The sequence below is a fragment of the Stegodyphus dumicola genome, chromosome 8, assembly GCF_044657685.1.
Source record: "Stegodyphus dumicola isolate Sdum_Otavi_A_Nest chromosome 8, ASM4465768v1".
Classification (NCBI taxonomy): Eukaryota; Metazoa; Arthropoda; class Arachnida; order Araneae; family Eresidae; genus Stegodyphus; species Stegodyphus dumicola.
In genome coordinates, this window is record NC_140775.1 from 148387755 (window position 1) to 148405464 (window position 17710).

At 31.7% G+C, this 17710-nt stretch overlaps 1 protein-coding gene across 2 annotated transcripts in view; it reads right to left on the reverse strand.

The window, feature by feature from the left end:
* The window catches only part of LOC118184062 (potassium voltage-gated channel protein Shaker-like), a 533454-nt gene that overhangs the window by 236252 nt on the left and 279492 nt on the right, over positions 1–17710 (reverse strand). For both annotated transcript variants that reach the window (XM_085822559.1, XM_085822558.1), the window contains exon 2: positions 7183–8820. In XM_085822559.1, coding sequence (XP_085678685.1) covers positions 7248–8820 — 1573 coding nt within the window. In that variant the 3' untranslated portion in view covers positions 7183–7247. The remainder of the gene's footprint in view (positions 1–7182; positions 8821–17710) is intronic.

The following is a 17710-nucleotide window of genomic DNA, read 5'->3' on the forward strand; positions in this document are numbered from 1 at the left end:
AGATTATTTTAAGCTTTCGGAGATTGGTTAAAAATAAAGTAGAATAAAGAGTTGATTTTTTCCCCTTTAATGTTAGTCAGCAATATTACTTTGTGTTTTATCAGAGCTATTAAAGCAAGAGCTTCGGAAGTTAGTTTTAGAGCGTGTCTGTCTTCAGACCACGTTTTGCCGTGATTATTAGCGACTTGCGTTAGCGGCGTTGAGTGTTCTAGCCATTAGGCTTGTCTCGCCAGTTTACTACAAACCAGAGCTCTTTCTGCGCTTTAAATTATTCTGTGAGCCGTTAGGATAATTTACTACACCTTGAAATTAGTATTTTGTTACGTTATTCTTTAAGCCAGAAGTGCGTGCCTTCCTGTAACCCAAGTTGTTAGTTTTGTGGTATGCGGAAAGCATTTCCATATAAGAGTTTATAAGACTTTAATGCAAAGAATGAGCTAATAATGCTCAGATACAGTTTTAATACTTAAGGATCATATTATAACAGCCATTCTACTACTACTAATAATAATATTTAAAAGTGTTTTAAAAGTTGGGCTGAAATACATTTTATTTTTCATTTATGCAAATAATGATATGAATAGACTATGTTCTCGTACTGAAGCCGCCTGCCACTACTACAACAAGAAATGTCTAACATTCTGTGAATAAGATGTCTCTTTTATAATAATTTGTATTGATTAAAGTACTTCACGATTGCCTGTCAAGAATTTTCGTGAATTAATCTACTGATATCAGAAATGTCTTTAAAAATGATATTTTATATTTAGTTAAATTTAAATATTTCACTCTTCAATTCGTGTATGATCTCTAAACACGAGCTTGAACTTTAAAATTAAATATTTTAGTCAGTTCGGGTCTATAAGAATGAAACTTTTATATTTTAGATTTAAAAAAGTGCATAATTTTTAAAAGGTCCATGTAAAAAGTTAAATTACGTAAATTTTATAAAACTGAGATTTTAAATTTAAAAATGCCATAACGTGATTATTTTCCTTACTCCAGGCATTTTTATAACTGGAAGCATATGCTGACAGTTAATGGTTTCGAAACTAAAGACTAATGATTCAGTTAACGTAATTACAGCAAAGCCTCCAGGATAACTTTAATGATTTGGTTAATGTAATTACGCAAAGCTAGTATCTGTCTAAGGGAAGGGAGGTCTTCGTGGAGGACTTTCTGAGGAGAACTGGCTATTATACCCTTTACACACGGAAAAAATCTCGAAAATGCCCATGCAAGCAGCCCGTTCCTGGGATTCGAACTTCGGACCGAACTACTAGCGTTCATCGATTTTACCACTCGGCCGCTAGTGGGCAGGCGTCTAATGGATACGATGTACTTTGGTTTTAAATAGTTAACATTACCAATGACATGTAATAAACATAAGTAATTTGAAAATAACTACTGTGGTTCACATTTGTTATCGACTATTTGTATTTTTGAAATTTATTTGCATAGATCTTGTACTACATATTGAAATATTGATTCCAAATCTGTCCTAATATATTATTTTTTCTCTATTTTAAAACTCCCTTATTTCAAACTACCTATCATCAAACTATTCCTTGTAATATGATAATTTATTCAACTGCTAAACAGCAATTCACAAAATTAATTTGACACTCGAAAGCTTTGTTTAGATCATTTGGCAGACGATATTCCTTGTCTAAACGTTTTAAATGAAAATACATCGCAAGAATTATCATCTGCATTTGGAAATTATTACTTGTTTAACAAAACATAATAAAATTCCATATCTGAAAATAGCATAGCATTACGCTAAAAATTAATGACAAGTTCTGTAATAAACTAAATTATTCGTCACTTTGAAGATGTCAAAAGTATTTGAAATATCCACAAAATCCTTGATGTAAAGCGTTCATCTGCCTTTGATATACGAAAATGTTGGAAATTGAGTAGAACTATTGAAAATGCACTGATGTCTATACTACATTCATTCCAAAATAATGTCAAGAAATCCAAATTTATCCTATGAAATATCAAACAAAACCTAAAACATGAATGCACTAAAACTGGCGCAGATTTAGAAGAAGGAATTGCAGTAAAATTTAATCCTGAAACTGTTAGAACAATCATTAGGACAAATGGATATAATGGGCGATCAGCAAAAAGATTCTTTGCTGTGTAGAAAACAATGAAAATAACACTTTGTGTTTCCAAACTTCAAGGTAAGCAAAGATTTATCATATTGAAATAATGTTATATTTGAAGACGAGTCAGTATTTAATATGTTTGGGTCCGATGGATGAATTGCTGTATGGCAAAAGTCAAATGAAGAATTGAATCCGAAAAAAAAAGGAATGTCTATTGTTCAGAACGAGGAAAAAAGCATGTTCATTCGAGAATGCTTTCGCTGCCTCTAGGATGTAAAATTGAGTTTTTAAGAGAAAATCTAATGAATCGGGATAAATATATAAATATTCGTAATGAGACTCTAAGAGACATTGAAAGAAAACAATATCCATGTTCCATCAGGATAAACGATCCTAAACATAGATCCCTAAATTTTCGCTTATGATTATATACAACTGTACTAAAGTTATCACAAATTCTCCATATACTCCGGACTTAACCCTATGAGTGGCATGAGTTTTTGAATCTGTTTGTGAACTCTGCTGTATTTAAACCGCATTTAATAACTAAATTTGCATAATTATTAAATTTAATTTCTGTTTTCATAAACTTCCATTCATTAAGATGATATTTACGCCATTAAAGAAAGTAAGAAAGCAAAATATTTTGAATTTTAAACTAGTGGACATCGAGAGAAAAAATAAATCTCATGACCGGATAAAGGCGGTCATGGCTCCCAAAGGGTTAAATCGTATCAAACGTGCTTGAACTGAATTCCAGAAAAGAATAAGTAAACATAATATCTCTTGGAATGGTCTATTAAAAGCAATTCTTGCAAAGGCATGGAGCATTCTTACTCTAAAGCATTATTTGAATATATGAAAACGCACGTTAAAAGTGTACTTTTAGCAGAAGAATATCCAACGAAATATCAGTTGTCCTCTTATTTTACTGTTTGTTTTAAACATAAAATGTTTATTCAAAGTGTCCGAATACTTATGCTAGTTTATTTTCAAAACGTTTTTCAATAAACTTTTTTTTTTTTTTTTTACAAACGGCGGGCATTTGCCTATAACGGCATTGGCCACTTCTAAGGCCAGAAGCGGTTACCATTTTATTGTGGCGGCACCCAATAGGCGGCCACTATTACTTCCTATTACAGTTTTACATCCAAAAAATGTCTTCTCCGAGATTCGAACCCGGCCCCTTCACTATCGCAGGCAGGTTCCTCTAACCACTATACCATCTTGGCGGCCAATAAACATTTCTAATAAGGTTTTTGAAAACCAAGCAGGTATTAAAAAAGAGATAAAAAAAAGAAAGAAAGTCCCTTTGCTCTTTGCTATATTTTAGAAAATTTTTCAAAAAACAAAATGAGTTACTGTATAAAAACTTGACTTACGGATTAAATACAGGTTTTTTATTCTTTTAGGATATGAATTTAGTTTCAAAGTGAAACCAAATTATCTTTTCAGGTGTTAATTACTGAATGGGAACCCTCCTCTTTCCTGAAAAGAGCTTAGCAGAAAACTTACCGTCGAAAACGTTTGAAGCTGGAAAAGAGACATCATAGACGGATCTATATTAATTTTGAAATTTTAAAGCTAATTTATTTAGTAAATTTCAACGCAAAATAGTTTAGAGATAAATATGTACTTAAAGCTAAATTTAAATGAATTACGAGTATTTAAGCTGATTTAATTAAGTCATCTTATTCTGATGCGAAAGAAAACTGCAATTAATTCAAAGGGAAAGTATATTTCAGAGCTATTCAAGACTGTGAAATATTTCAATACAATTATCTTATTTTTATACATATGATTATATACGCATTCAAATAATATTTGCACTCTACACATATCAGCGTTTTACAACGATCTTACTTTGAGTCATTATTCTGCACGCTTTGCCAGTCTTATTTGTTTATCTTAGAGCTTGTATGTCGCAATTTTTTAATTCTCATATTATTTCAAACTAATCCCAAATAACAATCATCCAGTGGATTTAAATATTCAGTGATAATGCTATAAATAATGATTTAAATCCTTAAAAAAGTTTTATTTAATTTATCTAGTTATAAATTCGTTAATATTTAATTATCACTAAATTTTCAATAACAAAAGGTTTTTTGTATTCCAGTATCTATGTAAATTTTATGTATTTACTACCCAGACTCTTCATTCTCTTCGTATTTAAAGGTTTTTGATACAACAAAATTAAAACTGTTAAAAAATAATCATCAATCTCCTATTCAATATTTAAACAAGGAAGAGTCTGACAACTCAGTTATATATAAAGGTTTGGTTTATATTTAACTATGGCAAAGCACTCGAGGGCTATCTACTTAAGCCATGCAGCCAGTCCGTTCACCGCGATATATTATAAGAAAAGGAATTTGAAGCTGTACTCCAGCCAACGCACTATAAATAAGAAAATAAAAGCATCACAAACGTAACGTTGCAGACTAGCTTGCTGGTTTTTAATCTATTCCTCATAAAATTCTTAAATTTGTATTCGTTTATACAATATCTGGCCCACTTGTATCAAAGATGTCTTATATTTAATTTAATGCTGGTTATGAAACCAGTTTTGTTGCATAAAATATAAGATTTGGAAATAAAAAAAAAAACAACATCTAGATTCACGATATGAAGCAGCTACTGCTTTGACGGTTGTTGTCCGCTTAATATTAGACTGGTGAATATCTTGTTTGTAAACAGCTAAATTTTAATTCATCGAAATTTTTCTTGTTTCAATCTTTTTTTAAATTTGTTTCCCAAAAAGGTCTGGTCTCTGTTTTATATTTGCAAAGCATTTTAGTTATTGTAAATGCATTAAGAGTTCATGCGATTATGATATTTGATGTTCGGAAACCATCTATCACAAATTAATGAAGCTTTGAAATTTCCTTCCTGTGTCTTAAGTACAGAATTCAATTTAAATAGCGCAGAAACATTTCTGAGAAAACTTCGCATTCCTACTTCTTATGAATTTTTCGGTTGTAGACGGATTATTTTGTTTTGATTTTGAAGAAATGCCTATTCCGATGGAAATAACTGCAGTATTATAAATATCTAATTATAAGCACTGTATGTTCTATAAATAATTTTTATATGCATAACTTGTAAATAATGAAAGTTACGGTTGTATTTAACTCAGTTACTTCCGACATAAATATTTTATAAATATCTCAAATTTTAACCGAAACGACGTATATCACCGTTCTCTGCCTTTTAGTGGCGCAAAAACTTCAAAAAATAATGTCATAATCAAAAGCAAAAAAAAAAAAAAAAAAAAGCTTTTTAAATAATACTTATTTTCAAGTCAGGTATTGTCGAAAGTTAGTCTGACTGAAATAAAGTGGAAATAAGTAACAATTCAACTCTGTATTGTATAAAAATGCAAAAGGAAATCGAAGTCTTAATGTACTTTAATTTTAATGCAAAATTTTAAAGACTTAATTCCTGAAGCGTATTTAAACATAAATCAGAACATACTCAGACGTTTATTAATCTTGTAAAAACTTAATAAACATGTTTCAATAATACGATATAGGTTAATATATTATGTTTAATTAATGCGATAATTATACTCAGTACCGTGTATACTAAGGCTACTAAGGCGTGAGATACTAAGGCTTTTATGCCGTAATTCTGAGTTTGATAATTGGCTATTTTAAAATGCACTGTAGTTATGTAGTGTAAAATATACTTATGTGCTGCACTAAAAATATCCGAAATGAAAGTAACTCTTTATTGCTGTAATTTAAACGAGATTTAAAAATATAACATTGTAAAACATGAAAAGACTTTTAAAGATATTAATTTTATGAAAGATTTTACACTTATAAATCAGTTTCGTGTAAATTTCAAACAATTAACCTTCCCGTATGAATGCAGTTTTTTGTTTGAAGCATCAAACTGAACTGTTTGTAAATGTGATTGATTCTTAAACAAACGTGTTTTCTAAATGATATTTTAGGATTTTATAGCCATTCATACAACGATGATAGAAATGTAATTAAAACATGCATATACATTACTTTAAGAAATATTAAAATAAGAATGGGTAAAAAGAATGCAAGATTACATAAGATTATTCTTTCAAAGTTTAGACTTTATGGGGTAATTAAGCAGCTTCTAAAATATATTTACATTAATATTATATTAAAAGAACAGCCGATTTACATGTGTATTTAATGTCTAAATACGGGTACGAGATGCTCAGGAAAGTAAATAGAAAATATTATATCATATATCTGACTGTGATAATTGGAAAATTCCTTGAATGTGAATTCTTTTCTGACTGTAATATTATTCTATATTCTGGTCATTAAACGTAAGTTCAATACCATAAAATTTCTGTGTAAAAACATGATAAAATTTAATTATATTCTTAAATATTACAAAACTTTTTTATAGTATTGTAACGTACGTTGAGATAAGAAAAATATCTTATAACTTAGCAAATAAAAAGGTTACGTGGGATTAATTTTTTAATAGGCAGTTTTAAAGAATTATTTAAGTTCTTCTAAATTTAGTTCTAAATTGTTTTAGGAAGATGTAAAGCTGCAAATTATTAAAGAGCAAATGAAAATTCAAATTACTATTTGCAATAAGAAAACAAGACAGAAATTTCTATCATATTTCTTCAATATTAATAACATTAAATGAAAGTTTTCTTTCAAATGATAAATAAATCAGAAATTTTTTAAAGTTTTTGTTATAAAAACTCCCTTTCGAACTCATTTGGTTAAGATACATCGTGCCTTAAGGTATATGGCGGAAAAACTTTCAAGATATATAAATGAAATGCATAAAAATCATTCATGACATATAAATGAAATGCATAAAAATCATTCATGACATAAAATTAAAATATATAAGAATTATTTATGACATTATTATTAAATATATGTAACATTTACAATTAACAGTTATAGAGAGAGAATGAAGAAAGCTTAGAATGAATGAAAAAATTCTTACCTTGAATTCTTCTCACAGATCCATCCTTGAAATTGATAATAGCACTTATTTCAGTGGAGCTGAAACACAAAAGTGCTGAGAAACGACAGAAAAAGGATACGTTTTGCAAATTAAATCCAAAGCTGAACTTAAATACATAGCATTTGTAGACGGAATGAACTGGAATCAAACATCCGTTTCAACGGCCACCGACACGGACGAGGTATGGTTGTTGTTTGTGTGGCCGGGATTGGACCTCTTTTGTAATCCTGGGGAAGGCGTACCAGGCGTTATCTCTGGGTCTATCGCCCCTTCTTCCAATTCCATGATGTCCGAAGTAGATTCACTTAGTGAGTCGCGTTTTAGTTTGGATCCCACTGTCCCTGGTAAGTAGGGGCAGCTAGTCACATGATTAAAGTTCTGAGATTGCATCTCTTCTTGGTCCGTTTCGCGGTGATAGAAGTAATTGAAATTGGAGACTATTACTGGCACGGGAAGGGCGATTGTTAGGACGCCGGCAATGGCGCAGAGGGAGCCCACGATTTTGCCCCAGACGCCGATTGGCCTCATATCACCGTAACCCACAGTGGTCATAGTGACCACTGCCCACCAAAAGGCGTCAGGAATGCTTTTGAAGTAGGAGCGTTCCGCGTCCGCTTCCGCATAGTACACGGCACTCGAGAACAGGATAACACCAATAAATAGGAAGAAAATAAGCAAGCCCAACTCTCGCATACTGGCCTTCAGAGTCCTTCCAAGGATCTGCAGGCCCTTCGAATGTCTGGACAGCTTAAAAATCCGAAACACTCGGACAAGACGGATGACACGAAGAATGGCCAGTGACATGGCTTGGTTGTTTCCGGCCCTCTCATTCACAGAAATAATGGGCAGTTCTTGAGCTTTTGCTTCAGCTACCACAGTTGCTAGAGTAATGAAATAAGGAATGATGGCCACCAGATCTATACTGTTCATAACATCCTTGAAGAAAGCTATTTTGCAAGGACATGCCAAGAAACGCACCAGTAGTTCGAAAGTGAACCACACTATACAGGCTGTCTCGATGATAAAGAAAGCGTCTGTTGTTTTGGGGACTTCGTCCTCCATCACACGTGTCATGTTATTGGTCATGTTGAAGAGTTTGTAGTGTTTGAACTCGGGCAGCGTCTCCAGGCAGAATATAAAGATGGACAACAAGATTACCACCACAGAAATAATGGCGATAACACGGGCTGCTTGAGAACTCTCTGGATATTCAAAAAGCAGCCACATTTTCTTCTGGAGTTCCTGCTTGGGCAGGGGCTTCTCCTCCTCCTTGATGAAACCCTCGTCCTCACGGAACTTGTTAAAGGCAACCTCTCCAAGCTCATAGAACTTGATCTCCTCTGCGAAGACGTCAAGCGGCACATTCACTGGTCTTCTCAGCCGTCCTCCACTTTGGTAGTAGTAGAGGATGGCGTCGAAGCTGGGCCGGTTACGATCGAAGAAATACTCGTTGCGTAATGGATCGAAGTACCGGATTCTACGACCTGGATCTCCAAGTAGGCTGTCGGGGAACTGGTTGAGCGTCCGCAGCTGGGTCTCGAAACGTAGCCCGGAGACATTGATGACTACCCTCTCGCAGAAGTCGTGGTCGTGAGGGATGGGCTCGAAGTTGCCTGGAGCTGGTGAACCCTGCTGCTGTTGTTGCTGCTGCTGTTGTTGCTGGTTGTTGATGCCCTCCGGACCTCCCAAGTCCTCGCTGCCCAGTTTCGGAAGCGACCTGGATTCGGGAAGAAAGGAAAGAATGTGAGAACCACCATCCGAAGTGGGCAAAACGAGCACGCTGCCATTCCCCGATGCGGGGGTATTGCGTTCTTTGCCTGTGGAGGCCCGCCGCCGGGGGGTTGACCCCAGCTTGCCGGCCTCCACACACCGCGGCTTCAGCACGGGGGTCACACCCCATTTCTCGGCAAACTGTATCCGTGAAATTTTGGCCCGGAACCTCCGCCACCGCGCGGAAGTGAGTGCGAAGGGACGAGCGAAGGTTTTGTTGTTGTTGCCGTCGTGGCGATCCGTCGCGACGGCGGTGTGAGGGGAGAGCGATCCGTCAGCAGATCGGACTCCCAGGGTGCAAATGCCGGTTTGCCGGCCGCTCGTTGCCAGGGGGCGCTCCCCGTGACGTCATCTTATCACTCCCTCACTACTCCTCTCTCAAAACAATCTCTCGCGCAGGTAGTTTCCCGTATCGGAAATATCGTGCGTTCTATTTTAAAACTCAGTTTTCAGTATATCTAGGCAATTTTAGATAATTTTATTAATTCAATTATCGTTTATTTGAGAGAATCTCTTCTTAAAAATCAAAATTAAAACTAAAAATCGAAATAACATTCTCTAGCATCCATACTTTTTTTTACTTCGGATAAATTTGAAAAATCTGATTAAAGTACTTATTTTGTTATTTAATTTGAAAAGTTTCGATTTTTGAAAATGGCGAAATATTAAAAGGCTTCCTCAGAGTCATTTTTTAAATGTTTTTAAAAAAAACCTAAATGACAAAGAAACTATTGTATTTTTTATCAGTTTTATGTTTATGATATATTTATTTATTTATTTTCTCTGATACCTTCCGATTGAGAAAGTAAAGTGATCCGAAATTCTCGCTTATGTGTTTTCTCTTTCCTTTCTTATTTTTCTAATGCATTTGAAATAAAATATTCGAATACCTTATTTTATACGTGAAGTTTCAATTTTTCATATAAGTTTCATGTTAAGGTGCAAAACTATTCAGGTGAAGAATAATAACCTCGCATTAAATTAATTATATGAAACTTCTTTATATAGGAAAGAACTTCAGTTATCCAGAATTGAATGTATGTTCTCACTGTTGTTAACTTATGTTATTATTTATGTTAAAGTGTAACTTATATGAATACGAAAGATAGATTTGATCAACAATATTCAACAAATACATAGATCATAAAAATTAATAGAAAAGCAAATGTATATTTTATACATGAAAAATGAATAGTTTGTATAGATCTAAAAAGTTTTACTTTTCCTGTAAAATATTGCTAAATCATAATAAATGTACCTTTTCTAGATATAAATTGAGCAGAATTGGGCAGTTACTTAAATTTTCTTTTTTTAAAGGAGAAATTATTTATAGCATAAATAAGCATAGCATAAATGTAGTTAATTATATTTAGTCTTTTGGGAGAAATAAAAATTCATTTTTTAATTTTGTCAGAAAAAAAGTGTGTTTTATATTTTTGGTTTTATAGAAACTAATTTGTTTTGTAGTCTTAAGATACAATAAAAGAAGAAATAACGTTTCCTCACTTATATTATAAGAAACAATAGTTTCGCCTGCAAAAAAAAAAAAAAAAAAAAAAAAAAAAAAAAGCCAATTATCTCAATACATCCGGATATTTACAGTTCTGTTGTATTCAGTAATTCGTTTTTAACTTTGAATTTATTTTACACATGGTAATGATTCTAAACGAATGCCAGAGATTTATTATAACAAATAAAATAATTTATTGATCATACACAAAATTAAAAAGTTTTGTAATGAAAATCAAAGAAGGAAATGTGTATAGATTAAAGGAATTTTTCATTCTTTTATTTCTAATACATCGGCGAATCGGCAGGAGCATTAGATGTTTTTTGTATATATAAAACTATATTTTCGAGAGGATTTCGGAGAATGTCAACGGCTTTCATATAACATGTTCTCAAATATATAAGCTTAAGTGTGTTGAACAAGTTCTGCAGGAAAAGTCATTAAGCAGTATAAAGGCCATATTTTGAGTTAAAATTGAATAAATAATTTTTTCTCACGTAAGGAGTAAATAAAAAATTATACATATATATTAAATTTTCAATCTTAAGCTTCGCATCATGAGAAGTGAAGTTTTCGAAAATATATGTTTAAGTAAAAAGACATCGTTATAGATTTGGACCAGTACAGAGAATTTTTTTTTTTTTCTAAAATAAAAATTTACTGTAACATGTTTTATGTTTCTAAACATGCAAACCAATATAGTAATCCTTATACAATCCACAAAGTGTAAGTAATTGCAGTTACTTCCTTTAAGCTTAATGTTAAATTATGCAGGATGATGAGAATGTTGATCATGATTGATTTTATCATCATAAGAATCATATGAATAAAACACTATCTTCCACTGTGACAGAATTTTTATTTTAAGTTAAATTTATAAATATTACATTTACTTTAAATTATCAAAAATGGGTATTATACAGTCAATTTTTAAAACTGCCCTATATACAGCTTAAGGTGACGGGTAAATAATTGCTTTGATTGATTTCTTTTTTCATCCAGAGCATTTCATATATAATAGCCGAAATGTTTTTATGTTTATGGGTGTTAAACACAGGATTTCATCAAGGGTATATATTAAATACGAATCAGACTCATATGAAATGTATTTTGAAGTATATAGTTTGTAGAATGAGGCTGTGTTAATGAAAAATGACCCATATGTTTATTTTCTCGCTACGCTGGAAAACAACTACCTCTAAAAGCTCGGAATTTAAGCCGTTTTCCTTTCAAAATTCCTAAGCAAGAAGATGTATTAAATTACATTTAAAATCTTTATTTTTTCTGATTTTATTAAATGATTTGATTATTTCAGTTACTACTTGCTTGAAACTTAATTTTAAAATAATTTGTTTCGACAAAAATGTATTCAGATTTCTTGTTCATTACAACAGACTTTTATTGACCGTTTTCATTTTTTTAACATTTCTTCTTGTGCAGAAAATAGAGATTAAAAGGAATTAAAAATTTAAATTAGTTAAGAAAATATTTAATGATATCTTAGAGATTAGGTTTTTATCAGTAAGCATAATTTTATAAACAGGAATTCGTTCGACAACAACCACAACAGAAAGGATACGACATAGTTAGACGAAAATACTTCTAAATAGAGCATGTGAGACAATCTGTATAATGTTCATTAACACTTCAAAGTAAGTGCTATTTTGCTTTCATTATGCGAATGTGTGTTCTTACAAAACAGAAATTATTGATATTTCCCCTTTATTTTAAGACTAATATTTGCTACAAGTATATTGCGTAAGCGATTCAGTGAAAAATTGGATAGCTACTTCTTAAATAAATAAGTACTTTTTTTATTAATTGAATATACATGTCATGAAATCATTGCTTTGTTGTGATGAAACAACAAGAAGCGCTTTACCTAATATTTGACGTTTTAAATTCTATTTGAATGACTAATTTCGTGTTCTGTATTTTGAAATTCTGTATATTAATGCTTATATTAATAAACTGATGGTAACCGTTTAGCTTTAAATTCTTTAAAGTATTAATTTGGGATTTAAATGCGAAAGTCAACTGTAATTTTATAATTACATTTTTTTATATTTTTGAATTTCTTATATAAGTACATATGTACGAAATCATCGGGACCCAGACGGTAATTTACACCTTATAACTTTCTATTCTCGAAAATTAAGATCGCATGGGAAAAATTACGCAATCATTGAATTAAAATGTTTAGCTACTGTAGATGCTATAGATATATTTTATTACTATTTGCATGGAAATAATTTTATTGTACATACTAAAACATTCTGCTTTAGTTTGGCTTAAGAATATAAAACATCCTACAGGTAGATTGTATCGATGGTCTTTAAAATGATTTTTGTATGATTTTGTTGGAGCTGATAAATTAACTAGGAATCCTAACTGTCAGCATTTGTGGGTACAAACTAATTTATTATTCTTAAACGAAGTTAAAGATCATCAAAAGTTAGATAATGTTTGTAATTTTAGGTATAAAAAATTTAACAATGCTACCGTAAAGAAATAAGAGTTGCATAAAATTGTAGTACCAATATTCCTTCGCACTAAATTATTTGAAAAAGCTTATATTGAATTTTGTCATATTTAGTGTCTCAATGCTATATTTATTATTTTCGCAATATTACTGGGCAGCAGTGGTGCAAGATATTAGAAAGTAATGTTAAGCACTTTGAAATATGTCAGTTTTTAAGAAATGTAAGGAAACGAAATTTGATTTAAGTGCAAATTTTGTTTAATGTAAGTATTACCATCAGCAAGTGAACCTTTTGAATTATTATCTGTAGATACTGTCGATGATTTTAATTATTATAGTTCTACTAAAAAGTATATTTACATAATTATAGATCATGATGCTCGTTATTATGGACATTTGCTTCTAAAAGTGTAACTATTGATACTTACATAAATTGTTTAAGACAAATGCTTCAGATTCAGGACCCAAAACAAAATTTAAGTGATAGAAATGCTACTTTTACTTCCTCAGAATTTAAGCATTTGTGGGGAAGCATAATGATATACAATTATTAACTATTGATAATAAACCAAAAACTCATGGTAAAGTAGAAAGAGCTAATAAAAATATCATAACTAAGTTAAAATGTAAATTAAAGTCTCTTTAAGATATTATTGCATAGACAAAATGGATACCTCATGTTACTGAAGAATAAAATAATTCACCACATTCTGTAATCAAATTATTTTATTTAATGTATGGCAAATTATCATATGATCCATTAATCGTAAATCAAGATCTGTATCCACCATTTGAAGAAGATAAAATAATTGCTCAGAAAAAGTCTGGCAATAAAAAAGTTATTTTAAAAAAGAAAAAACTCAGAAAAAGTCTCTTTAACCCGATGAAGATTCCAAACCTAATTGTGAAATATTTCTATTGAACCTGACGTTTCTTTAATTTGGTTCTTTCGTATCTTCCCCTTTCCTTATTCCCAGAGCTTATCCGTTCAAAGTTTTTTTTTATGTACGTTCCCCTAAGCTGGAAGATGAGGAGTGGTAAACCTTTGAACCGTGTGTCGCAATCTGGCCAGAATACCGGATTCTTAGAAGATGAAAGCATATTTTTCTGTGCTGTACCCAAGAATCACACTATATGTATCATTCCTTGCATCCTCTCCTTTGGGAGGATACAGAAAGTGATAGCATACTCCTGTTCTTCCCTTAGGTATACTCCTAATATTGAAATTAATTTTTAGGAGCAATGCCTATAATCTGGCTAAGTGTTTCACCAGTCACGTTTTTCTAGCCATATTTTTAGCATAAAGTGGTACCACACACACACATACATTATACACATTTTAAAATATTTTTTATATTATTATTGTAATGTAAAATTTTATTTACTAAATTTGTAATACCTCTAACTTGAATATACAAATTATTCTTGTAATTCTGAATTTGAAGTTTCGTATGATTATGTTTATATTTAAATTATGTAAAGTTAATGGATTTTATAGCATCCCTTTAAAAAAAGGCTTAGTCCATCATTCTACCTTTTCTGACATACGTTATGCGTTTGAAATGTTGTAATGTTTATACAGTTATGCTATTAAAGTCCCAACTAACCTAATTATTAACCATAGAAAACTTTCGGATGACTTTTTATTCCGTGTGACACTTTAGCTAGAATTATCACCGCTAAATTAAAATCACAAACACAATTTCTCACTAAAACGTCAACCTCATGGTTATAAAGTATGTTCCAGTAAGAATGATATGGTTAAATAAAATTATTTCAAATAAAACTAGACATTTTGGAGTAAAATTTATAGCATTATGTTTTGAATAAAACACCAATTAAGAGTACACTTCGATATAATATACTCCAACGAATTCGAAGAACCGAATTTTTTATGACTATATGCAGAAACTCGGGCCCAATATCCAACTTCCGATATTTATTGTTAATGGTTCGTGGTTTGTTGGCATCGATCTTTGACTTCAAATAAGCCAAGAAGTAATCTACAGAAGTAAAATCACAACTTCTGGGAGGTCAATTAACAGTTACATTTTGGGAAATTATTATTCTTTCAGCAAACCTTCTTTTGTAATATGTCGATAGTGGCGTTAACAGTATGTTATGTGGCACCACCTTGTTAATACCGCATGTCCCCCTCTCCAAAACCAAACCTTTAAAGATCCATTTCTAGATATCCTCCAAAGCTTGCACCAAAGAATTTTCATTATCAATCGGTATCGCTTGCTAATCAACTAAACTGCATCTTTTCCCTCGTTTTGTTGAAACAAAATAGTCCAATGAGGCCACTATGCCATAAACGTACCCATCCAATGAGCTCTTTTGAATATAAGGGCTTCTCGTGCAACTTTTATAGATTGTTTTCACACCAAACACGACAATATTATTTGCTAAATTATCCAATGAAGAGGAAAGGAGCTTCATCTGAGAAGGTGATTTATTGCCCAAACTTTATGTCTTTGAAGCGTATATTTAGCCATGATGAATTATTAAAGTGTACATACTAAACGAAAATAAAAATTAGTGGGGGATAACATCTTAAAAAGAGTTGCCATTTCGTTTTAAAATAATATCATTCTTATTGGAGTACCCTTTATAAATGAAAAAATTAATACAAACTCTGCAAACTTAGATAAACTTGGTAAAACTTGGGTAGAAAAAGAGCTTTAAACGTAGATTAAATTAAAAGTAGAATTCAAAATTAGCTAAATCTATCGGCTTCCTCTGACTTATTTCTCAGGAAGATTTCTCGGCAACCAAAACGTTGCGGGCAAGCTAAATGCCAAGAAAAGAAATCTAAAATTGAGTAACGGTCAGTCTATGTTGCCAAACACTCTCTGCTAAGCTGTGAAACTATACTCTAATTTATAAATTAACCTAAATTCTTGCAAAAATTGCCAAATGTAGAAGCTACAGGAAAGCCAAAATAGTAGGAGAACTGGTTAAATAAAATAAAAGCTTTCACGTTGTCTAGTTGAGGCATGTTTACGTACTATCACGTAATCGCAATCGAATTTTACCGATACAATAATTGAGAATTGATTTTTTAGCTTTCACTTCATCCGAGCAACATATCTATCTCGAAAGCGCAGGCATCCTATTTATAATAGAGCTAAAATTTAACTTATTTGTTGCTAAAATTTGAATTATTTGTAGCTAAAATTTGAATTAATTGTATCTCTTATGGTAACTAATCTGTACTCCAAATCTGAAGACTATTCAATAAATATTTTTTGGTGTAATTTTTATGAACTATAGCCGACTGTACGGCAGCACTGAGTGTAAAATGAAGAATTCCCTACTTATTATAAAATATTTATATTTGCATAAAATATTTTCTACTTGGAGAAAGGGAATGAAAGTGCATATCCACCCGGAAATGTATTTCGAAAATATATTATTTTTTGAATTTCATTTGATTTTAAGTGAGTATGATTGAACGTAAGCTATCAGAATCAAACAAATCAAAGAAAAGGCTAAATGGCAAAGTTGTGGCTGAAATGAGGTAAAATAGCGTCACTCAGTAGAGCTCAAAAACTTAAATTTGCACTTCATGTAAACATAGCGAAGTACTTTACGGAAGAAGTGTACTTTATTTATATCATTGTAATGCGATAATAATTCATATATTAATGAATATATAACTTCTATATAATTATAAATTAAAATAAACCTTAATCTTATATATTCTATGATTCTAAAAAATTTTCAGTTTTAAATATGATTTGGAATGTTTCCCTTAAGTATAAACATGCTTAGGTGGTGATGACCTTCTGATATATAATATATAGTGAGAGACCAAAATAGAGTTAAAATGTTTGAGAAGCATTGCTTTAGAAGAAAAGTTTTAATTACTAGAAATCGTTTTAAAGACCATTAAGAGATAAAAGTTATCTGTTGACTTAATTACTAAATTTTATATTTATTTTTTAACCTGAATTCATTATCAACTTGTATTTTATCATCAGAAAAGAATCCGTTAATAAACTTTCTAATTCCAGTTGTCTGATTAAGAGACAAACTAGTCTTTGTAATCTTACGAAAAATGCTTTAAATTTTTCAAAACCTAATGTTTGGAAAATTTCACCTAAAAGCTGAATATTAACAATTATCTGCCTTGCTACATTTTCAAAATGACATCACAAATGAAGGGAAATATAAAACTATAAATTATAATTCCATGAGGATCCCATACGTGTGTCTTCCAGTCGTATACTTAGGAAAAGGAACTGATAGTAATAAAGACATAAATTTTTAGAAGTGTTGTTGTTGTGACTTATCTCACTTGTCTGATAGTAATATCAGAACAAGCCCACAGAATTCATCGTAACAAGGAGAGCAAGATTGCGCCTGTTGTTGGAGAGAGCCTTAAACACCAAACACGTGACACTACGACTTCGTTCAGTTCCACCCCAGTTCTGATGGACAGCACTCGGGGAGGATGAGTCCGAGCGTCTCTTAACCCTCTTTCCCCACCACCATCCTCTTGAGAGCACTTTCGGCTCGCCATGTATTTAGAGTGCCTCATACCGCAAAAAGACACTATACATTTAAAAAGATCCATACCTTCCCCAGGATTCGAACCCGGGCCCTTTGGTATCGCAATAGGCTCTCTTAATCCACTATACCGTCTGGGCGACATAAATTCGAAATTTTATGCTGAAGTGAATGAAGCAACAATAAATATCCAAATGAGATACCGCCATTCTTTAAACAGCCCTTAGCGCAAGAAATCACATGAAAATTAGAATTAATAGATCACTCCAACTGTTCTCACTTCAAATTTATTTCGTGTTTAACTGAATATTTTACTTTGATTATTTTTAA